At 39.6% G+C, this 26,118-nt stretch overlaps 1 protein-coding gene across 2 annotated transcripts in view; it reads right to left on the bottom strand.

Moving 5' to 3' along the window:
• Positions 1-26,118, bottom strand: part of PARP8 (poly(ADP-ribose) polymerase family member 8) — a 185,233-nt gene that overhangs the window by 29,659 nt on the left and 129,456 nt on the right. For both annotated transcript variants that reach the window (XR_012678637.1, XM_075183879.1), the window contains exons 13-17: positions 22,058-22,111; positions 21,416-21,511; positions 7,028-7,120; positions 5,349-5,474; positions 1,537-1,602 (exon numbers count right to left, since the gene is read on the bottom strand). Coding sequence is in view for 1 of the 2 variants with exons in the window: in XM_075183879.1 (XP_075039980.1) it covers positions 1,537-1,602; positions 5,349-5,474; positions 7,028-7,120; positions 21,416-21,511; positions 22,058-22,111 (435 nt within the window). In the remaining variant the exon portion in view is untranslated. The remainder of the gene's footprint in view (positions 1-1,536; positions 1,603-5,348; positions 5,475-7,027; positions 7,121-21,415; positions 21,512-22,057; positions 22,112-26,118) is intronic.

Genomic DNA, 26,118 nt, shown 5'->3' with positions numbered 1-26,118 from the left:
CCCTCCTTCCCGCTACTTAATAAACTGCCATAATACAATATATGGCGGAGATATGGTATTGTGAATACTGGACAATTGTATGAGTCTGGTTTCTTGAAAACCTTTGCGCAACGGGCTGGGGTCATGAGTTCAATTCCCGACCATGGCCTTATCCGTGTGAAGTTTGTATGTTCTCCTCGTGTTTACATGGGTTTCCTCCGGGTGCTCCGGTTTCCTCCCACATTCCAACAAAAACATACTGGTAGGTTAATTAGCTGCTATCAAATTGACCCTAGTCTGTGTCTCTCTCGGTCTGTAAAGCTCCAATGGGGCAGGGACTGATGTGAATGAGTTCTTTGTACAGCGCTGCGGAATCAGTGGTGCTATATAAATAGATGGTGATGATGATGATGAAAAGGGTATCCCTAACTCTGCGTTCTACTGTTATCTTCAATTAAGACACTTTCTTAACGCACAGTTTCCTGCCTCCCCTCCATTAATTCAATCATCCTCTCTATAGAGTCTTCTGCAAAGGATGGGTATGAGAAACACTATATCCCAACTTTACTCAAATCTTAATTACTCACTTGCCCCGAATGACTTAGATTCACTGAAAGCCAAATGGAAGTGGATCTAAGCCCCTTATTGGATGACGAGTGGTCTCATATGCTTAAGTGTCTCTGCAGAGCCATATTCTGCCTTCACTACCAACAAATACACTTATATGTTCGGTTGTAAATACCTTTTGGTCAGAAGTTTGGGAATGTGTTCTTAATACTGTTCCCCCCTCCCCCCATGAATGTTGTCTGTATGGCATTTCGTTAGAAGACTTAACAAATAAATATACAGCTGCTTATGTTTCCAATTCAATGACAGTTGCCAAGTTGGTGATTTTCTAGGACATGGCTGGCACCTGACTCACCTGATTTTCATAAGTGGAGAGCACTGGCTCATCATCATCATTATTTATTTATATAGCGCCACTAATTCAGCAGCGCTGTACAGAGAACTCACTCACATCAGTCCCTGCCCCATTGTGGCTTACAGTCTAAATTCTCTAACACACACAGACAGACACAGAGACTAGGGTCAATTTTGATAGCAACCAATTAACCTACTAGAAGGTTTTTGTAGTGTGGGAGGAAACCGGAGCACCCGGAGGAAACCCATGCAAACACGGGGAGAACATACAAACTCCACACAGATAAGGCCATGGTTGTGAATTGAACTCATGACCCCAGCTCTGTGAGGCAGAAGTGCTAACCACTTAGCCACCGTGCTGCCCCTAGTGCGTTTATTTAAGACGAGTCATTAAATGTGATATTTCAGAGGAAGTATCCGCCTTCCTCTCTCCCGGTATCATGAGCGCAACTATCTTCCTTTTATGTAACTACTGCTATGGAGCAAACACAATATATGTAATCACTCAATAATATTTCCTAGGAACAACCAATTACTTTGCTACGATGTGTCACATCCGTCCTTTGTGGTGTTCTATTATAATTTAAGACAACTTCAGATTCACATTCATTACAATATAAAAATAAATGTGCTCACTTGTGTCATCTCTCTTATGGAAGTGATACTGTCTAGTGCTTTCATAACTCTGTCGTAGTTCTTTTTCTGGGGAAAAAATACAACTTTGTCAAGATATCTGCAATAATAAATGCAGTATAAAGAAAATAATAAAATTGTACTAGATAGAGACAACAATCCACACTTGTTCTCTTCAACACAACAGCATGAAATACAAAAAGTCTTAGGTGACGTCATAGCTGTTATTACTGGCACAACAATTATATCTACACATTGATGGAGGTCGGACGTATCCTTGTAACTGGGCAGTGGAAGGAAAACATTGATATACAAGTGGATATTACTTTCTTGCCCAATCCTTGTGTACGCAGGAGGGGTGGACTAAAATGAATTTAGAGCTGAAATGTATCAACAATGCCCCATACAGTCCCTGTTATCAGTTCAATATCTACAACCAGGGGCTGAAGGACAACTACATGTAATTTCTTTTTGTGCCCTAACTCACCCCCTAAATTGAGGAGGTACCATCACTGACCCCTTATAATAGCTTCCATGATGCTGCTGCATGGGTGTAAGGCCAGTAATCCAAATAGTTATGTTGGGTACTACAATTTATTGGAATAACTCTGGTTACTTGAAATAGGATATCTGCCTGATACAGCCTGTAGAAAACACCTCGCTGGCACTTGACAATGCACTCCACCGTTTATTTCCGTGGTCACAGATGGCGTTTATTATATTTCTGTCAAATTGCAGCAGCAGTGCTTGTGCCTGAGCTTTCAACAGACAATATCGGTACCCAGCATAATGATATTAATTAGGAAAATATTTGAAGGTACCAGTGAATTGAGACTATGATACCCAAAAAATTTTATTTGCTATAATCATTGTTAAAAATATTTATAAATAATGGCATGCATATAATATATATATATATATATATATATATATATATATATATATATATATATATATATTAGGCCTGATTCGTTAAGGGATGTTAAAGCCGAAAGGGCCATATTTTGCTTTAAATTGCTTTGTGTATGCCCAGCGACGGCCTTTACACCAAAGAACACAAGTGAATGCAATTCATCTTCAAGTGCGAAGGACACTTACGACAGCCTATACTTTCAGGATGAGGTGAGGGAACTGGGCGTATACACATAGTCAATTCACAGTAGGTGTGTACCAAGCTGGAGCGCACACAATAGTGCCTGATTCAGGACTTGGGACATCTCTAAGGTACGTGTTTTTCAACCGTATCATTTGCATTAGCTACAGGTCAGGTGTAAGTTATAGTAATGACTGATGTGTATGCAATTAAGAACAACTATAAAAATGCATTATATGTACAGTAGACAATAATAATATCCTAATAAATGTATTTCATGTAAAAAAAAGAAAATAATTTTGTTTAGTGATTTTTCATTAATGACTATATTATTTACAGGTGACAATAACTGAATACTTTTTTATTTTTCCTCTGCCATATTGAACATACGCATTGTTCGTATCTTGCAGTGTGTTGTGTCTCTCTCATAAAGGCACCTGCTGAACGTACCTAAACACATATTCAACAAGAGAAGTTTCTTCAGATCCTCTTGTAGCTGAACACGGACGTGCGTATGTCCAAATTACGTGCGTTTTCAAACAAACGGACAATACATTAGTTTTGCGTGCCTCAATGAATCAGGCCTAGTATGTTTATAGTATAATCTTTAGCTTTATTCAATCATCTTTCCATTTTTTTCTTTATCCAGTTAAACATATACCGTATATACTCGAGTATAAGTCGACCCGAATATAAGCCGTGGCACCTAATTTTACTACATAAAACTGGGAAAAATTATTGACTCGAGTATAAGCCTAGGGTGGAAAAGAGGGCTAATTTAAAAACCTAAATAAAAATGATAGGTTCAATCTATGAAATCATTTTTAGCTAAACCATAAATAACAGTAGATGACAAGGAACATTCATAAATGATTATAAAATCATTGGGTACAACCTAACCTAAATAAAGGGGTATATAAGAGGTAGGGATATAAATGTATGAACATGGTGGCTGTATTGTTTGTTCATTATGTAATTGCACTGTAAATTTAAAAAAAAAGAGAGAGAGAGAGCGAGAGAGAGAGAGCGAGAGCGAGAGCGAGAGCGAGAGCGAGAGCGAGCGAGAGAGAGAGAGAGAGATTTTTCACTTACCCGGCAGTGGAACGCATATGCGTTCCAACACCAGGAAGTTCGGCATTTGGAACGCAAGTTTGCGTTCCAAATGCCGAACTTCCTGTGTTGGAACGCATATGCAGAAGTTGAAGCCGAGGGACCGGACACCAGGTAAGTTCACCCGTGTATAAGCCGAGTGCCCTTTTTCAGCATACAAAAGTATGCTGAAAAACTCGGCTTATACGCGAGTATATACGGTATATACCGATCAGCCACAACACTAAAACCACTGACAAGGGAAGTGAATAACATTGATTATCTTGTTACAATGGCACCTGTCAAAGGGTGGGATATATTAGGCAGCAGGTGAATAGTCAGTTCTTGAAGTTGATGTGTTGAAAATGGGAAAAATAGGCAAGCGTAAGGATCTGAGCAACTTTGACAAGGGCCAAATTGTAGTGGCTAAACAACTGGGTGAGAGCATCTCCAAAACGTCAGATCTTGTGGGGTGTTCCCGGTATGCAGTGGTTAGTACCTACCAAAAAGTGGTCCAAGAAAAGACAACAGGTGAACCAGTTACAGGGTCATTGGCGCCCAAGGCTCATTGATGGACGTGGGGATCGAAGTCTAGCCCGTCTTGTCCAATACCACAGAACAGATACTGTAGCACAAATTGCTGAAAAAGTTAATGCTAACTAGGACAGAAAGGTATCAGAACACACAGTGCATCGCAGATTGCTGCGTATGGGACCGCGTAGCCGCAGACCTGTCAGTCTATACCGAACGTGCTTACAATGGGTACGTGAAAGCCAGAACTGGACCATGGAGCAATAGAAGAAGGTGGCCTGGTCTGAGGAATCACATTTTCTTTTACATCATGTGGACGGCCAGGTGCGTGTCTGTCGTTTACCTAGGGAAGAGATGGCACCAGCAGGCACTATGAGAAGAAGGCAAGCCAGGAAAGGCAGTGTGATGCTCTGGGCAATGTTCTGATGGGAAACCTTGGATCCTGGCATTCATGTGGATGTTACTTGGACAGACGTACCAATTACCTCTACATTGTTGCAGACCAATTACACCTGTTCATGGCAATGGTATTCCCTGATGGCAGTGGTCTATTTCAGCAGGATAATGAGCCCTGTCCCACTGCAAAAATTGTTCAGGAATGGTTTGAGGAATCTGACAAAGAGTTCAAGGTATTGACTTGGCCTCCAAACTCCCCAGATCTCAATCCAATCGAGCATATGTGGGATGTGCAGGAAAAATAAGTCAGAGCCATGGAGGCCCCACCTTACAATTTACAGGACTTAAAGGATATGCTGCTAAGACCTTGGTGCCAGATACCACAGGACACCCTGACGGGTCAGAGCTGCTTTGGTGCCATGAGGGGGACCTACCCAATATTAGGCAGGTGGTTTTAGTGTTGTGACCGATCGTGTATATTGGTGAGTTCCGTCTCAAATCTTGCCCTGGGGCCCTAGGGCCCAGCGATATAATACTTGTAACAGGCACATTAAGACAAAAAACTTTACTCTAATTACAAACAAACTTATATTTCAGCTTCCATCTTGACACATTTACCCACAAACATATACACATATATTATTAATACACTTGCAGTACTGTACAAAAGATATATACATACTGGCATAAACAACTAAAAACTTACTCGTGGATTAAAGGCCAGGGTCTGAGGATCATTGGGGTCTACCACCGAAGGATATGGCTCAAATATGACAACTTTCCTTGGAGAGTCCAAAGCAGAGCGACACATGGACACTAGAAGATCTACAACCTGGAAACATAAGATCATCATCATCATCATCAAAATTTATTTATACAGCGCCAGCAGATTCTGTAGCGCTTTACAATTGGGAACAAACAGTAATGAAACAATACTGGGTAATACAGACAGAGAGGTAAGAGGACCCTGCTCACAATCTATGGGACAATGTGAGTTAGATACATGAGCTTAAGTGCTATATCATATTGCATATTGATCCAGCTAGAATGCAAAGGTTAAAAAGTATTTAGTGGGCTGTATGCTCAGTCACACAACTATGTCGGACAGAGGGTTGTTGTCTTCTGTTAGCTGTGTAGAAGGTGGTAATAGGGTAACCTTGGGCGATTAAGAAGGTGGTAGAGGAATATTATAAGCTTGTCTGAAGAGGTGTGTTCTTACAGAACGCTTAAAGGTTTGTAGACCAGAGGAAAGTCTTAGTGTGCAAGGGAGGGAATTCCACAAAGTGGGTGCAGCCCGAGAAAAGTCCTGTAGACAATAGTGGGAGGAAGTGATGAGAGTGGAAGAGAGGTGCAGATATTTGCAGTACGGAGGTGTCGAGTTGGGAGATATTTTGAGACGAGTGAGGAGATGTATGTTGGTGCAATTTTGTTGATGGTCTTGTATGTTAGAAGACTTTTATATTGGATTCTTTGAAACACAGGCAACTAATGTAGAGACTGACAGAGTGACTCAGAAGAGGAAGAACGATTTGAAGGAAAATCAATTTAGCTGCTGCATGCAAGATCGTAGGGGTAAGAGTCTGATTGGGGAAAGACCACCAGTAAGGAGGGAATTGCAATAGTAGATTCAGGAGATGATAAGTGCATGAATTAAGGTTTTTGCAGTGTCTTGTGTGAGATATGTACATATCCAGGAAATATTTTTTAGATGTATGCAGCATGATATATATATATATATATATATATATATATATATATATATATATATATATATATATATATAGATCATTTAGAGTTGATGTGGGAAACTAAGGATAGTTGTCAGTCAAGGATCACACCTTGGCAGTGATGTTGGTTGATAAATGCAAGAATGTACTTTCTGTAGAGCCACTATTGGCAAAAGTAATATGTTATCAATTTTCAATGACATTATTACACAGTACATAATATGTATTTATTTTTTGCTAGTTCCTGATCTTGTCTGTGGTGTTTTCCACTTGTAATGAGCCACCTCTTTTATTTGGACCTTTTGCCAGTTAAAAACTGATTAATCATTGTGCCATTTTCCATTGTAGTATTAAACAATCATTGTTTACAGTGTATCTTGTTATCGAGGACAGGATAGGATTACCAAACCTTCAAAACAGGAAAAGTGGAGGTGTTGCCTATAGCAACCAATCAGATGCTAGCCAACATACTCTAGAGTATATGAGTGGTTGCTATGAGCAACACCTCCACTTTTCCTTATTAGAAGGTTTGATCAATCTACCACAATGTTTTGTTTGTTTGTTTTTTAAGTGTGGAGTTAAATTTTTATTTTAAGAATAATAGTTAAGTATGTAACAATGACTATTTAAAAAAAATAAAAAAATTATCTTTAAATACCTGAGCACCGGTTGCAATTTCATCTGCAGCTTCATTCATTACACCTAGCGTCTGAAAAGCGAACACACACAGCTCCCTTTCACACACAGTGGGCTAGAAAAAGAAAGATGTTACAAGCATTTTGTTTATATGCACACACGATTGATTATACAGTATTTTACTAAACCTTGTCTTCAATATACTGGAATTAAGGAGGAAAAGGAAGATGCAACTTTGTAGTACCCATCAATCAAATGTTATAATCTAGCAGGGATCCCCAAAATAGAGGGACAATCATATCAAGTCATATAGTACATACTTGCCAACTCTCCCGGAATGTCCGGGAGACTCCCGCATTTTGTGAGAGTCTCGCGGACTCCCGGGTGAGTGTGGCAAACTCCCGAATTCTGCCCACTTCACTAGGAAGTGCCCCAGAATTAGGCAGAATTAGATCGTTTGGCCAAAATGACGTGATTTTGGCTGTCCCGCCCCCCTCACGCCCCCCTCCACTGGCTGGCTCCCGGAAGGAAGCTGAAGAAAGTCGGCAAGTATGATATAGTAACCACCACCAATGCAGACATGCAACCCATTTAGTTTTGTACAAACAAGCCTAATCGTTCACCTTGCGCATACATAGATGCATGTCTAAATTTCCGCTTTTGGTAATGTTCATGTAAAATGGGAATGGCTTATATTTATTACATTATATATAAATTCATATTTGATGTTTTAAAGACACCAATGTTAGTCAAAATGTTTATGAGAGTTAGATCCACGATTGGATCCCCCCCTATATCTGCTATGTAGATTATTTCCACCGGCTCTCAATGAGATCCCAACCAGGGGGGAAATGTATCAAAGTCCGTTTTTTTCATCTCGCGGGAGATCGGCGTCTTTGCAGCTAAAATTTAAAGGTGCGATGGCTTGTAAAGGCAAGTTTGCCTTTACAAACCATCGCCCCTTTAAATTTTAGCTGCAAAGGAACAGATCTCCCGCGAGATGAAAAAACTGGACTTTGATACATTTCCCCCAAATCTTTTTTCATTCTCCATAATATGAAAACTATCTGCTTAAAGTTTTTTTGTTTTTTTTTAACTGTTCCAGTTTCTAAGCTTTGGTAGCTTTTTTATTTCTGTGTTGGAGAAAAATTGCAGTGGTTGCATATGATTGTTTTTCCCTGTGCAACCCGTACGCTGACAAGTCTTCAATAAGGTATTGATTTTGACTAAAACATAAATTAAACTTTTCTTTTGCTGATACTAACCAACATTTTTCCAGTCTTCCTAAATGTCTATCATCAAACAGAATGTGACAACAACAGGATAGATTATTGAATAGGAGACAACTTAGATGACCCTCAATGTGTGACTTCTTTGTACAAATCAAAGAAAAACTCAATTCTTCGGTATTCAATTTCAGACAATTGCTCCTCCTCATTACCGCGGCTGGTCAGACAATTGCCCCTCCTCATTACCGCGGCTGGCAGTGTCGGACTGGCCTGCCGGGGAGTCGGGGTATTCCCCGGGAGGCCCTGTTGCCTGATAACCCCGCCCTCTTTGTTGGTGGGGCGGAGCAGAGAATTACTGAGCTGCGGTCAGTCTACATATGAAACGGAGACTGTTAAACTAATAAATCCCTGCCTACAGCCAGCACGTGAGAACACTTCCTGCTCCTGAGACAGAGAGAGGCAGAAATGCTTCACAGTGACACAGATCTCAGATTACTCCTTCTGCTGTAGTTGCAGGCGTCCTGTAGTCATAAAGTTGCCGTCCTAACTGCAGTGTGAGTCCGTGTAATCAGTAAGTGTAATAAATCGTGCAAACTTCTCTAGAGCTCTCCACTGTGTGACCTCGGAGGGAGGGAGATAAATTAGAATGGCTTCATGGCAATATACGTCTTCAGTGCCTCTATAAAAGGATCCTATTGCAGCTGACCAATGAATGGATTCCTAATAAACTAGTAACCAAATTCACTGTTTATATCATGTTCCATGTTTATTTGTTTTCAATCAATTTTGGGACTTTATTCCCTATAGAAGCATATCTTAATCAGAATAAAACACATTGAGACAGTTAGGTCCTTATAGGATTGCATCTGCTATATGCTTTAATATTAATGTTTTGCTTTTGTCCTTTGTAGTGGCATTGGATTATTATTGAGTGTACATTTTGTGGGTAGATCATTTTTTAGAGTCCTGTTTTTATTTGCCAGTGTCTAGAGTGTAATTAGATTTATGTAATATTTTAAATGTGCATATATTTTTATGCTAATAATTTTGTGGTCTCCATAGTGCTTCATGGATATATTAATTTTTAGTCTATACCCTTATATTGTGGTTTTCATATGATGAATGGTTGATCTCTAGTACTGTATTATAGCATTTGTTTTCTGTGTACACTATGAGGGGAGAGAACACTAACCACAAAGAATGGACAGCACACAAATAGCTGATGACGATTGATTGTATTCAATTCATCCCTCCCCTTCCCCTGTCTCACACAGTGCCTTCCATGCTGCATTTGCTCCCCTTCACTTACCTTCCTATTGACTTCTTTCTTCTCTTCTGCCTTTCCTTCGCGGCTCCTCACTGCAAATGTCCTCTTTTTCTTTATGGACCATACTATGGTGCTATACGTTGTCCTCCATGGGATGACCCCATCCCCTTTAATGACTGACCACAACCCCTCTTACAGTTGGCCACACCCCATTGTAGTGGGCCCCTACCGCTGCATTTCCCCCGGTGGGCCCTTCATGTCCCAGTCCGACACTGGCGGCTGGTCAGACAATTGCCCCTCCTCATTACCGCTGCTGGTCAGACAATTGTCCCTCCTCACTACCGCTGCTGGTCGAACAATTGAATCTGCCCCTTTATGTATCACACATCTCTATTTCATATAAATAACATAACTGGTCAGGAAGAGGTTAACATCTAATAAGCATTATATAAAGATAGCATCAGTGAGGCAGAGCTGAGTTTTCCTTCATGTTTTGAAACCTGACTGTTCTCCGATACAATGCTTTGACTGTCCATTCCTCACAGGCACAGACTAAGTAGGAGAAGCTGAGTCCAATAGTTGGAGGAGCTGCGCCCATTGGTTGGAAGAGCTGTGTCCAATGGTTGGAGGAACTGCGCCCACTGGTTGGAGTAGCTGAGGCCATTGGTTGGAGGAGCTGCGGCAAATGGTTGGAGGAGCTGAGGCCACTGGTTGGAGGAGCTGCGCCCACTGGTTAGAGGAGTTGAGGCCAATGGATGGAGGAGCTGAGGCCATTGGTTGGAGGAGCTGCGGCCAATGGTTGGAGGAGCTGCGCCCACTGGTTGGAAGAGCTGTGCCCACTAGTTGGAGGAGCTGAGGCCAATGGTTGGAGGAGCTGCGGTCAATGGTTGGAGGAGCTGTGGCCACTGGTTGGAGGAGCTGAGGACAATGCCTGGAGGAGCTGCGGCCACTGGTTGGAGGAGCTGCGGCCACTGGGCATGGCTTGGCTATGTTATATACTGCAGTGTATGTAACAGGCACAGCTCTTGCAAAACAATGTTATTTACTACTGGAACCCCCCCTTAAGTGTGTACCTGAGAGTATGGACATTTGTTTTCCCAATAGCAATGTGCCCTGGAAAGTACAAAGCAGGCAGATATTTCCAATTTTCATGATCTATTTTATGGCGGTGAAATGTTTTCTGCATAGTTGAATGGAGCACCACAGAAGCCCCACAATTTGAATATATAATTTTTTCCCTAATATAACTAACAGGGGGGACTCTGATACACCACACCCCCCTCCCCTAAATACAAAGTTTAGAACTGTCCCTGACAATCCTAAATGCATAGCCTCTTCTTATCCCAACCAATGAAAGCTGACCTTTGGCCTTTTTTTTTAGAGCCTAGTAGTGGACTGACATAGTGACACAAAACTAGAGATGCTCACGGACCCCCGTGTTTTGGTTTTGTTTTTGGATCTGGATTACCGTTGTGTTTTGGTTTTGCAAAACCGCCATTGCGTGTTTTAGTTTTGGTTTTGTTTTGCCATTTTTGAAAAAAATAAAAAATTTTTGGTCTAAAATAACCTAATTTAGTGCTCCACTAGTTTCTTGGATAAGTGAGGTAATTCTAAAGCTAATAAAAAAATTGTTTAATCCCTGGTAGGCCGTCCTTAATGCGAACACTTGCCTGCGAATTATACAGACAAACCTGGTTGTCTACCTCCTCCATCTTTGATTATTGGCAATGTAGCCATTGTCTTTGGGTGTATATTACACCCTCCACTTGTAGTTAAATAGAAAAAAAGCAGCCTGCATAGACTGTGGAATTAGAAAGTAAAAATAAATGGACCACGGTAGTTTGGTGGCTATCCATGTCGTCGTCCCCCCGCCCTCCACTTGTAGTTGAATAGAAAAAAAGCAGACTGCATAGACTGTGGAATTAGAAAGTAAGAATAAATGGACCACGGTAGTTTGGTGGCTATCCATGTCGTCGTCCCCCCCGCCCTCCACTTGTAGTTGAATAGAAAAAAAGCAGCCTGCATAGACTGTGGAATTAGAAAGTAAAAATAAATGGACAAAGGCAGTTTGGTATCTGTCTGCATCAGACCCCCTCTCCACTAGGAGTAAAATAGAAAACTATTCAGCTGTTATAGAGTCTAGAATATAAATAGAAATTGAGAAAGGCAATTTGGTATCTGTCTGCATCATAATCATCAACATCATCATTAGTGCCCTCGTCGCCTACACAAATCTCCCCCTCATCCTCTTCTAATTCCAAAGTGGCATCCTCAATTGGTGTATCACCAGCTACACTCGAGCTGTTAAGGCACACATCAGCAGAACTGCTGAAAGGACCCTTCTATATGGGTACACTGTCACTAACAGAATGCTCACAATTAGACATACCACTGTTGGATGGACTCTCCCCAGGGATTGGTGTCATTTCTGATTCAGAGCATACATTATCCTCTAATGCCTTACTGTTATCTTGCAGCTTGGCTTTCACGCGTAACAGTAGTTGTGCACCACTTCTAGACTCCAAATTACTTGGTTTTGCTCTCTCACGAGTGTCCGTACAAGAAGAAGGCTCAGTAACATTTTTGGATCTGCCACTAATAGAGAAAGGTGAAGACCTCATTCTCTCTTTGCCACTGCGTGTGTAGAATGGCATGTTGGCAATTTTTTTTTTATCGGCACTTAACTTTTCCTCAGTTACACTTCTTTTTCGCTTCAACACAGTAAAAAAAAATTTGGGGTGTGTTTTTTTGACTGATTTCAAAACACTGTGTAGTTTGACATCTCATTGCCCAAATGACGTACTAGGAACACTACCATCAGGACTGGTGACCGAACCTGGTTGCTCATTCTGCTCATATGTGGACTGCTTTGAATTCATTCTGAGCCCAAAGCACTTGTAGTGCTACAAATTGTTTTAGATACTGCTGACAAATATGACTTTTGACAGTCAGAAATATTAATGCAAAAGAATGGGGGACACCCCAAAAGCACTTGGAGTGCTAAATATTATTTTTTTAGTCTGCTGAAAAATAGTACTTTTGACAGCCAGAAATATTAATGCAAAAGAATGGGGACACCCCAAAAGCACTTGGAGTGCTAAATATAATTTTTTTTAGTCTGCTGAAAAATAGTACTTTTGACAGCTAGAAATATTAATGCAAAAGAATGGGGCACACCCAAAAAGCACTTGGGAGTGCTAATTATTATATTTTTAGTCTGCTGAAAATAGTACTTTTGAGAGCCAGAAATATTAATGCAAAAGAATGGGGGACACCCCAAAGCACTTGTAGTGCCAAATATTGAAAAAAAAAAGACTCCTCTATCCTCCTCTCTTCTCTATCAATTGTTATCAGAATTGTAATCAGAATTGTATTCTCTGTCCCTGCTCTAATCAGACTGTGACTACACCCTGCTCTCTCCCTCTGTCAAATGGCGATGGATTGCTGTGGAGGCGTGTATTTATCATTTTCAAGTATAGCGAGAACCGAGCCCCGAGATCCGACGACGTCACGATGACGTTCGGCCTCGATTTGGAAACCGAGCGGGCGGGAGAGTACAGAGCCTGCTCGGCTCGGTACTCGGATAGGCAAAGTTCGGGCGGGTTCGGTTCTCGGGGAACCGAGCCCGCCCATCTCTACACAAAACCATAAGTTTTATAAGGACTATGTGTGAATGCTAGCTGTATTCAGGTTTTATGTTGCTTAGCTAATAAAAGTTTATACAAGTACATTAGTCTATGCTGAGAAGGTTTACACGAGAACAAACATTATACTGCTATAAATTCCAAATAACAGGAACAAAGATACAAGCAAGTTTACAATTTCACCACAAGATGGCACTGTTATAACAAAACAAAATTATTCATATTGCTGAATTGAAATGGCTCGCTGCAGACTGCCTTCATGTTTTAATTCATGAAATACTTCTACATTGCTCAGCAGTTGTGAAATGAGATGTCAAATAAGTTGATGTACAGTAAAGCAGCGTACAATGAGCCTTGCTTCATTGCTTTAGCTTAAAACGGGGAAGTGGTGACTAATTTTATGAAAAAAAATCGAAATGAATTGCCTTGTGCTTTAAACCATGCTATTACTTGCCTTTTAAATGGAAATGTTATGACAAAATAAAATAGTTCGGTTTCATTACATATTTAAATGTATATTTTAACTCCCATACATGATGGAGACTAAAGTTATAATATGCCGCTAATGCAGGTGTTCATGCTTTATGATGCAATTTATATATATAGGTTCTAAATAACAATTCAGGAGATTGGCTACTGTCATATAGTAGCCAAAATTTGAACAGAATTTCCATGGACACCTTGATGTTGGGCAGGTGCATATCTCACCAAATTGGAGGTCAAAACATCACGACACAGTTTGACTATGCAATCTGCCCAAAAATGCCCCTAAACCCCCCAGCCAAGACTATGATTTTCCAAGACCGCACCTCTACTGAAAACACTGGCTCGTTTGGGCACCACCAAGTAGGACTGTGCCATGGAAATCGGGAGAAGGGGGTATGCAGGTGCATTAATCAATGGCACCCATTTATTAAAGGGTTAACGTGCTAATCGTATAACATTGATATTGACTAACTTGATGAACTCCCCAGTTCAAATCTCAGTGTAATAAGCTCCTTGTGGCCTGAGACAGGTCACTTGATCTTCCAGTGTCCCAAGCACACAACACATAGATTGTAAGCTCAAATGGCCAGGGAAATAGCCTGAATCATTCTGGATTCAGCTTTAGCCTAAAACTTTATATGTTTTATATGCTTGGTTTTATCAGGTCATTTAGTTTCTACCACTGGTAATTATAATATGGACTGTATGTTATTCTAGATATTAGATTTCTGGTTTAAATGTTTAATGAGAAAAATCAACATATATTTTTTATGACACTGAAAAGGAATTGTTGGGTGACGTTATTAACGGTGTTTTAGAGGAATGGAAGCCACAATTACAGAATAGATACCTGAGGTGACCTGTCCACTGAATATAATAATTACATAAATGTAGTTTATTTTATATACTCCTCCTAAATTGGAAAGATGAATAAAAGAGAGCGGTGAAGTAAAAGATTTAAGAATATCGTCGTCATCATCAACACATATTAATATTTGCATTAGCAATAGATATAAAACAGCTGGCGGCTACTTACTATACAGTATATAATTATTTATTCATGTTATATGGTAAGATGCTGTATATTGGTGACTTGTAATATAATTCTAACCAATGCCAGATTATCTTCTCCAGAGGCTCGGTACAAACAGAAGCAACGAGAAAGGTCATTAGCGGTAAAATACTAGAGGATAATTAATCCCAGAGCTGCCTGACCCCTCATCAAGGAGACAGAAATATACAATTACAAAGAGCTGACCTGCAACTAATGAGAAAGGCAGAACAAGGATAGACTCCGTCCCTGATAGAAGACCACATAATAATAATAATAATAATAATAATAGTGTTAGCAACAGATAAACTGTGTAGTCAAATTAATAGATACATACAATGCAGCATTAACACAGTAAAACCGGCAAATACACAATCTTCACGAGACTATTAATCAAAAGTCCCACGAGATTCCAGTGACGGATTTCCCATTCACCGGAAAACAGAAAAATCATTGCCTTATAAACACATCAGGGGATAAATGGAACAAACCTTCTAAAAATTGGAAGGTGAAGATGTTGCCCATAGCAACAAGATTCTAGCTATCATTTAACGCAGTAGTCAGGGAACAGGGGTAAATTACCCCAAATGGGGTAAAAATGAAATTCCTGGGGGTAATGCTGCCGATTCACATGCTGTCAGTTGGATTGTAGACCCCTTTAAATGTGAAATTGCTGTTGTACCAGAAGAGCCTCAAGGGTTGGCAGAGACACTTCTTGAGCTTTGATGGAATAATGAAGCACGTATTGCATTTGAAAACAAAGCAGATCTGTCATATTTTTGGATGGCATCAGCTGCAGAGGCATTGCACATGAGGAGGCAGTCAAAAAGTTGCTGCCTTTTACAACAACCTACCGTTGCGAACAAGGATTTTCCACTCTAGCGAACATAAAAACAAAGCAGAGAAACTAATTGGACGCTAAAGACTGTATCCAAATTGCTCTGACATCAAAATGCCCCAATATTGATGCTCTCGTATCAAAAATGAAGCAACATCATTTCTCCAAAACCTGAGGTTTTGAGGTTGAAACTTTCAAAGAAATTTTTAATAGATTCAATAAAATTTTGAATTCCAATAATTAATAATATATGATTTCCTTGCTTTCAAATCAAGGGGGTAACGTCAGCGTATCTAAATATATTTTGGGGTAAAAGGTAAAAAAGTTCCCTGACCCCTGATTTAACTAGTACATTCTAGATAAATGATAGCTAGAATCTGATTGGTTGCTATGGGCAACTTGATATATTTACCCTCTGGTCTACAAATCACTCACTAGAGGTAACATTGTATGTTTCTTTAATACAGTGCTCCTCTGTTTTTTATTTATTATGTAAATAGACCTTTCATTTACTTTTTTTATGCTGGTTAAGAAGCACACATACATAACCTGTCCAATCAGAACTAGTCATACAAAGTACTGAATGCACTCATGTGTGCTGCATGTAAACATACTAGTGACCAGTGACAGAAAATGAAACAAATATATGTGAATTTCATGATACCTCAAGTGAGTGATTCACACACCAGTAAGTAGATTTACTAAAGCTTCTAAAAGGAAAAGTGGAGGTGTTACCCATAGTAACTAATCAGATTCCAGCTATCATTTTCTAAACTACACTACATAAATGATAGCTATAATCTGATTGGTTGCCATGGGCAACACTTCCACTTTTTAGAACCTCTAGTAAATCTACTCCCTGGTGTGGATAGAAGTCTATGGTTTTTATGCTATCCAGTGAATGGGAAATCCGTCAGGATGAGTTTTATTCACCGTCCTTGTGCAGATTGGTTATTTGTTGGTGTTAATGTAACCAGCAATAATGCTGTATTGAATTTATCTACTTGGGTGCACACATAGGGCCTGATTCATTAATAAAAGTGCAAGGGGTGTAAATCATTTGATCTAGGACATGCCCTACTCCAACTATAAATCTGCCATCACATTTTAAATTTACTTCCCCCTCCAATGCAACATGGTTTTGCCAAGGTGCAAAGTTACTCCTTTTTTATGCTTTATTTTCCTTATGATTCAGGCCCATAGTGTTAACATAACATACTGGCCTTGGGCATAAATCATAAGCGCAAGCAAGAATGAGCATAATGGGGCTCTATTTCCAGGCGCAATGAGCATTGTACATCACGGAGTTGAATAGCTCCCCCAGCATTGTATAATAGACATGTGAGGCCCCTTGCCCTAATTGGTATAGCTCAGTGGTTAGCACTTCTGCCTCACAGCGCTGGGGTCATGAGTTTGAGTTCTGATCAGAGCCTTATCTGTGTTTGTTTGATTTTCACACATACTCATAAGTCAAGGTTTACCAAACCCAGTCCTCAGGGCTCCCCAACAGTGCAGGTTTTCAGGATCACATGTGACATAATTAGGACCACCGGTGGATCTGTTAGAATGTGTCAGTCAGTAATGAATACACCTGTGCTCCAGCAAGGAGATATGGAAAACCTACACTGTTGGGGAGCCCTGAGGACTGGGTTTGGGAAATCCTGTATAAGCGATCAGGTCCCATCGAATACTTTCAATGGAACCCCTTTTCCAAGCTCAATTTATACAAAAACGAAAAAATTATTTATAAAACAGTCTGAATATCACAATTAATTGAAGACATCAATGAGGTCTGACCAAGCAGTATTTGAGGAGAAACACTGAAAATGTAAAAAGAATTGGCCGTTCCCAAACAGGTTGGTGGCAGGAATTTGCGTTGATGTTACTACTTTTTCCATTGTGAGCATTTCTCCATAGACTAGCAATTTTTATAGTTCCCAAAATACAGAATATCTACATGGACCTGTCTGTGCAAAACATACATATAGGCTCGGAAAAAATCCCAAAGTGTTATTTACTAATAATGCTGAAAGGTGCATATCAATGGGCAGTGAGGTGGCTTAGTGGTTAGCACTTCTGCCTCACAGCACTTGGGTCAAGAGTTCAATTCACAGCCATGGCCCTATCTGTGTGGAGTTTGTATGTTCTCCCCGTAATTGTGTGGGTTTCCTACGGGTGCTCTGGTTTCCTCCCACACTCCAAAAACATACTGATAGGATAATTGGCTGCTATTAAATTGACCCTAGTCTCTCTGTGCATGTAAGAGAATTTAGACTGTAAGCTCCAATGGGGCAGGGACTGATGTGAGTGAGTTCTCTGTACAGCGCTGCGGAATTAGTGGTGCTATATAAATAGCTGATAATGATATCTGTACTAAGACCACGCCAGCCAGCAATTACTTTTTATCTAAGACAGTTCAGTTTAGTGCAGATTTACACCTTTAAACAATGTCAATAAATAATCCTGTTGTGAACAGAGGGCATAGGTGACCCACAGTACTATTTCCAATTAAACCAGGGGAATTGCTTGCTGCATTTTAAAATGCTATTTGTTCTATTTTATTAAATGAACCTTCATATGCACTGACAAATAGTGTTTGGAAACCTAATGGCTTAGCACTTTCTGTACACTTGCAGTAACTATCCCATAATTTGCACTCCATAAAACACACTACAGTAAAGCGTTGCAGCTATGATTACATTTTGTGCTTAGAATCCAATTAATGTTGATGTGTCCTGAATCATTTCCACCTTAACAATGCAAACAAAAAAGTACTAAAGGAACAAAAACACCTGTTCGGAAAGCAGATAATAAACGACTGGTTTAAATTCAAACCATAAGACAGGAAGAAAAGCCACAGAACGTTATTTAGCTAATTATTATCTTGTGCAAACCCTATTTCATCACATAATCAAGAGTTTCTGAATCAACGCATGGATACTGCATAATACAAAACAGATGTCTACCCAGCATTTTAACTAACATCAATGGCAATAATCAAAGGGCTCTTCTTTTATCAAACCACCCTTGTACCCACCTCTCCTCCCTTTGGCTCTGTACAAACAGACACTTAAAATCAACAGCTTTTAAAATACATAAACCTTGTACTTTGTTCTTGCTTTTAACAGAGCATTCATGGGGGTATATTTACTAAACTGCGGGTTTGAGAAAGTGGAGATGTTGCCTATAGCAGCCAATCAGATTCTAGGGCCTTATTCATCAAGGTACGCAAACGCATACGCATCTGCTAAATGGGACTTGAGCTACGTAAAACACCACATACGCAGCGCAAACAGAGCAGATACGGCACTCAAAGTCAACGCAATCTCAAACTCCAACGCAAATATAACGGTTTGCGTCACTCAAAGTATGAAACACAGATCTAATTTCTCCTGACCTATCCTGTACCATCTTCACTTTCTTGGGCCTTATAAAGAAACTATTGTATGTGAACAAGACCTACAAAATCGGGTAGGCGGGGGAAATTTCCGAATGTTTGCTTTCTATATATGTGAGCGCCTTTGAAATCCTCATCTGGAATCTAACAGAGAACTACACTTTTTGAATGACCTTTCATATTCCTCATCGAGTAAACAGATTTATCAAGGGTTATTTTTCACTAGTAGTGATCAATTATCACTAGTGGTGATAGATGTGTGGGTAACTGTTGTTTTAAAAGTAAGCGCACTCACTAAGTGGGGGTGGAATCACTGCATTTAATTTAATTTTTATGTCATTATATTGACTTGTAAAGTTAATTTGTCTTGTCTTATATCTTATTAGGACATACTGCACTATGTATTTTTTTTATTCTTTATTGCGTATTTGAAACAGGTGGAATATCTGGGAGGACATTATGTTGTCACGAGGAAAGAGACACAATAGAGGAAGAAATAGTTTCAATACAGAATTTGGTTTGGACTTATATTTTGTTTTACATTTTGTTTTAATTAGAGACATTCTTTGGTATAATTGATGCAATATTCTTCTGCTCTAATAAATTCTCACCCAAAGACCCCCAAGTCGTGCTACTCTTATCAATGCTACCAAGACGTGCCTGTTTCCAAGTGGTGTCAGTGATACCCCTCCCTCATGAATGGGAAGATCACTGGGGGAGGGGGTCTGGAGAACAGGCCCAAAGTTAAAACTTCATAACTTAGTTGGCCACCCAAATCTACAATTAAGCCTCATTAGTTAAGGATAATTTGTGGATGGAAACTATTGGCTGCGGGAAAAATATTTATATAGACAGTAATTACACCAGTGACTCCACAAATCAATGTTCCCTCTAAGCTGAGTGATTTACAAATGAAACAGTTTAAAGTTTTACCCAATGGTAACTGCTAAAGGGCTGTATAGAGAATCTGTGTCTCCATAGTCCGCTACATGTGAAAACATTATTAAAACGCATGCATAAAGCTTGTCTGAACAAGCCCTCGGAAAAAAAAACTGAGTTATGCTTACACCAAATAGAGACAGTCTTAAAAATTGTAAAAAATATACAGCAATTGCTCCACCTATTATCAATTGTCTAGACTCTATATACCTGTGGATATATATGGCTATATATGATATATATGATAAATAACAAAAACAGAGGCATAGAGGAGTCAATGCCGGACACGATGCTCACTAAGTATGAGGAAATGGTACAATAAATACCTAAAAACAAATAGTTAATATTAACCCTAAATCTAGTGATGGAGACACTCAAAGCCAAACAAATGTAAAGGAGGATAGAGCGAGCAGATAACTAGCATATTACAGCTGCACTACCAACTAAGAAAAAATTTGACTAATATGCCCCTACTCATAGCCAGAGCCCTGGGGTTCTTATGTTAGTTCTGTAGTATGATCCCCTTGTTCACCCCCCCACACTCCCCGTTCTGGCACGTTAGTGAAGTACTGGTGCATGGCCTACAGCACAAAACTTACCCGGAAAGATTACAAGATCTTAATATGTATAGTTTGGAGCAGAGAAGGGAAAGGGGGGACATGATAGAAACTTTCAAATATATCAAGGGTTTGAACAAGGTACAGGAGGGAAACATTCTTCAAATGTACTAGACGCGAGGACATGCACTGACGCTGGAGGGAAGTAGGTTTAGAGGAAATATGAGGAAAAACTACTTCACAGAAAGGGTAGTGGATAAGTGGAATAGCCTCCCATCAGAGGTGGTAGAAGCTAATATAGTAGAGCAATTTAAACATGCCTGGGATAGACATAAGGATATCCTTACAAAGAACTAAGGATCCAATAGGGTTTGAGGTCAACATAGGTTAAAAATTGGGCAGACTAGATGGGCCAAGCGGTTCTTATCTGCCATCAAATTCTTGTTTCTATGTTTCTAATATTTTCCTAGCAGCCTTAAACTGTACTCTCATAAGGCTCACCCACACAAATAGTTCATGGTGCTTTGTGCTAAACAAAACCCACCAGAGATATAGCGTGGCATCAAGACTCATCAATTTCGATGGAGCAGCACCTCTGCTATCCACATGGAGAGCAGTGATATAATACAAGCTCAAAAAAGACTTCCAAGCTGCATATATTATTTCTCAAAGTACCCAAAAGCCACTACATTGCTTTTTACTGTAAACGCAGAGGTTGCTGGGTACTAAAGTTGATATAATTACAGAAATGTTCTACTGGTTTTTTGGAAAGTGAAAAGGTTAATGAGGTAATAAAAAGTCAACTATATCAAATATTACTCCTAAAAGATCAGTTTATTCACTGATACCAGTGTGGTAAACAATTTCACAACAATATGGCAGTGTGTAGTGAGTAGCCTTTGATTTATTTTTTTAAAAAGCAGTTTTCTATAGACAACTAGTCATGAATAACAAATAGGACATACAAACAGCCATATTATAACATACTTTTAGATAACTTACCCTCAGCATTGGTCCATTTTGAAAAACATGAGGTTCGTCACAAACCACACAGTACTCATTTAGCACAGGTATCCTTTGTTCAGCAAATTCTATCGTCTAAAGAAAAAAGAAAAGAAATGACTAAATAACTTGTACTGACAAAGAATAATATGTCTATGATACAGACAAATGAGAGATTTTTCATGAGGTGGTATCCAGAGACCGAAATAGTGATCTCTATCAAAGATCCGGTCAAGCTGCATTCACCTTAAAGTGGACGCAGCCGGACATTGCCAGATTAAAAATGTCTTGTGCTTACATGCGCTAACACATGGTGGCACAGCGGTTAGTGCTACCACCTTCTCAGCACTGGGGGTGTTGGTTCGATTCCAATTCAGGGTGGAGTTTGTATGTTGTCCCTGTGTTTGCATGGGTTTCCTTCACATTCTCTGGTTTCTTTCCACACTCCAAAGACATTCTGTTACGTTTCTTGGCTTCTGACTAATTTGGTCCTAATGTGTGTGTGTTAGGAAAAATTAACTGGAATCTCGATTGGGCACAGGGCTGATATGTCGTAATAATAACATTCTTTATACAGCACTGTGGAATATATTGGCATTATATAATAATAATAATAATAAAAATTAGCCCATATGGTCATACCTGTACCAGAAATCCATGGCCTCGTGCTGGAACACTTTTTGCACCATTGGTTGGCTAAAAAAACAAAAAGATCAATATACATATGCACTGATTTTTATGTTTTTATCCCACAGTAAGAAACCTGTAAGTATTTGATAAAAAAAAAATTGCATTAGTAATAGAGTCCAATGAATTCAAGATCGTCATGTCTAAGACAATTTTCTGGTCTTATAACCTCTCAATGTTGGCCAAAACAAGAGCAGCCTCTTGCCAGCCTTCCCTCCAGTCACTCACATAGGTCCTCAGTTAGTGTGCCGCTACAGACCTCACATGCTAGATAATCATACGTAGTGATTTGGGATCAGTTTCATCTAGAAAAACCAAATTGGCCAAACAAATCAATGGACAGAGTTGATGCTACTGTTATTAGGGTCTATTACCAATGGGTATACTACAAAATTTACCACACATCCAAGTGGATCAGAATGCGGTATGCTTTTTTTTTGGCACATTTACATAAACATTCTTCAAATTAATACACTGCTTTGGTCTTTTTCAATCCGTAGTTAATTTTCAAATACGCTGTGTGAATAGCTCGTTTTTACATATATGTTGATCAATGATCTATCAGCTATTGGGGTCTGTCTTTAATTTCTGGGAGTACATGGAAAATTGTCTAAAACACTTCAAACTCAGGACTATGTGGTAACAAAGGATCTCCCGTTATGACTGGAGGAAGGTAGTTTCACCATTAGCATAGAAAGAGGTTTTTACTGTAACTGTAGACAGGGTTTCCTACCAACCGTGGTGTGAAGGCAAATTCATTAGCTAGTTCTAAAAATGGATTGAATGCCTTTCACTCAGAGAGAAGGTATCTGTAATTATAATTAGTATTTAGTAAAGGATCGAACCAGGGGGTGGGGTACGGTTTTTCGGTTGCGAAAAATCAGACACCCACCTGACCTACAAAAAACAAAAAAAATGAAAGTATTAAAAAGCGATGTCAATATTAATAGACTTACCTGAAAAGCGACTGTCTACATGACCGATAATGCAGAACGCTGACCGCAAGTGATTTCGAATGAAGAGCTGTCCGGCACTACAGTTTACTGTCATCGCGACTTCTCTTAAAGTTAATTTAAAGTGGCAATGTCGGGACCCCGCAGGTTAAGTGTTTAAACACACAACGTTGCCACTTTAAATTAACTTTAAGAGAAGTTGCGATGACAGTAAACTGTAGTGCCGGACAGCTCTTCATTCGAAATCACTTGCGGTCAGCGTTCTGCATCATCGGTGATGTACACAGTTGCTTTTCAGGTAAGTCTATTAATATTGACATCGCTTTTTAATACTTTCAGGTTTTTTTGTTAGGTCAGGTGGGTGTCGTAATTGTGGTAATCGTGTTAATGATTACCACCGGAACCAGGTAATAAATCTAAATTGCAATTAAGGGTTCAGAATGCTATTATTGTAGTGTTAGCTATTAAAACTGACCATATTAAACATAAAGCATAGCTGTACATAATATAAATCCACAACAGGTATTACATTACCATGCAAAACCCAAAGTCTCAAATTCCTTAGATTTTATATCCATTTGTAATTTTCAGAATTTGAGTAAATTCAGTTTAGTTTAATGTTTTATTTTTTTTAAAACCATTGACCCCCTATTATTACTGAAGATGAAATAGTCTGAAAATATTAATATTACTAATAAATCATTTAACCAGCGCATTACCATTCATGAGAGCCAGTTTTTTTAAAATAAATGGGGTAAATGGTTTTAAAGGGTTGTGCCGTCCTATTGTTAAAAACAGCAACTTACCAGCAGTTTTCAAGTACACTAATTCAAAATTAATTGTTAATAAAATAATAAAATGAACAATAATAATAATAATAATAATATCTTCCTTATTTCTCTCACTCTTTGTACCTGCTCCCTATAGTTTCCGCTATAGGTGCATAATACAGTTTGTTGCCTCATTTGCCCACTGAGGAAGCCAGAGACACTGGAGGAATACATTTAGGAATCCTACACAGTGTATTATCACTTCAAAAGTTTGTTCACTATTGATCTCATATATTTTGTTTCTCAATAATTATATTTCATTATTATATATTCATTCATACTATATCATCTATTATAATCTTATATTCATTCACCCCCACCGGTTACCAAATAATCTTTTGGGACTGGAAAAGATTTGTAGCTAGTTATCAGTTTTGTCCCATTCAACTAATTTATTTTATTATATATTTTTCATTATTTCTCAATCATTTATTCATACTTGCCAACTCTCCTGGAATGTCCGGGAGACTCCCGAAATTCGGGTCGGTCTCACGGACTCCCGGGAGAGCTGGCAAGCCTCCTTCATCCCGCAAATGACACAATTTGCGGTGAATCGCGTCAAAATGCCCCGGTTTGGCCATGCCCCTCTCCCGGATACACCTTGCCAAAAGTAGGCAAGTATGCATTTATTTAATTTCATTTTTTTTTTGTTATTTCTTTTCCTTATTATATTCTTGTAATAGACCCAATTAATTAACCCATTACAATTCCTAACTTGTTTTTAATTAAGTATTAATAAGTAATTTTTTATTATCATTATTATTATTAATAATGTTATTGTTGTTATTATTATTATTGTCAATTTTATTATTATTAATAATGTTAATGTTATTATTATTATTCATTTTATTATTATTATTAATATATTATTATCATAATGTACCTGTATTTGTGCACCACCACCACAGGCTTACAACATACCTACTGGGACAAGTTTTTATTGCACCACTAGACACAGACCAGAAGAACACTACCTCAACTAGATGTCCACCAGGCTCGGTAAAGACATGTCACCCCAACAAACAGCTGTGTACATGCAGGGCCGGATTAACCATAGGGCTAACTGGGCTACAGCCCAGGGGCCTCGGGCATCTAGGGGGCCCTTGAAAGTGCTCAGCAGCATTATTGATCAGTCGTGGGCGCCCCCGGCGCGATCAGTGTTGCTGAGCACTTTCACTGCGGTCCTTCCCCGGCGCGCTGTAGTCTCCTTACTGAGGAGATCTCGTGAGTCTCACTCTCACAAGATCTCCTCAGTAAAGAGCGTAAAGTGCACCGGGGAAGGAGGTAAGTGCCTTGGGGTCGGCTCGGATCATGGGGGGGCGGCTCGGATCATGGGGGGGCAGCTCGGATCATGGGGGAGCGGCTCAGATCACGGGGGGGGGGGGGCCTCACGGGGGAATGGAGACCCCCTTAGCCCAGGGGCCTCCATTCCCTTAATCCGGCCCTGTGTACATGTGCATAATAGCCTGATACATAAGACGCTATTATGCCTGCACATTGCTGATACAGCCTGGGGGCTTGAGAGGCCTTTATATTCTTATTGTCTCAGTACAGCCCCCTCTCTATTGCAACATAGCTTTATGAACATGGCTGTGAATCTCCATGTCAATTCTCTGTTACTGCTGATGCCACCTGAGACATTAACATACAGGTTTCACAAAGGTAACATGTTACATCGCATGTACGTCTATTAATATAATCTACACGCTGAAGTGGTTTTAACATATAAAAAAATAATGGTGATCCAATCACTTTAAAGATGACCAGGAATAAATCAGACAGAATTGTATAGTATATATCATTGCACACTGTGCCTAACCGTTTTGGGAACACTGTCCACTGAATTCATAGACCATATCTGCTATAGTGTGCAAGTGACCTGGCGCTTACACACCCTGCAGGCATAAGTAGAGATTATACACCCATCTGACCCCTCTTTAAACAGCATGCAAGACTAAGAAGAAAAATCCTATCTCTACTCTAACTTGTAGTGTGAACATAAAGCCACGTGTTTGCCAATATTTGTGTGCTACATGCAAAAGCAGACGTCATTTCCCTTCTATGCAGAAAAATGCATTTGCACCCCTTGTATAGCAGCAATATGGGTTCTCATGATGTAAATCTGCACCCATTAGTTGGATGTGCTGCTGACTATATGAGCTCCATACTGTAGACATCAGTAGATCCCTACTATAGATGAAGAGCTGGGGTCATCTCTAGAGACTGAGCGGTA

The sequence above is a fragment of the Mixophyes fleayi genome, chromosome 1 (genome assembly GCF_038048845.1).
Source record: "Mixophyes fleayi isolate aMixFle1 chromosome 1, aMixFle1.hap1, whole genome shotgun sequence".
In the NCBI taxonomy this organism is placed as follows: Eukaryota; Metazoa; Chordata; class Amphibia; order Anura; family Limnodynastidae; genus Mixophyes; species Mixophyes fleayi.
Note: the sequence above shows the minus strand (reverse complement) of the source record. Positions and strands in the feature narration are given on the sequence as shown.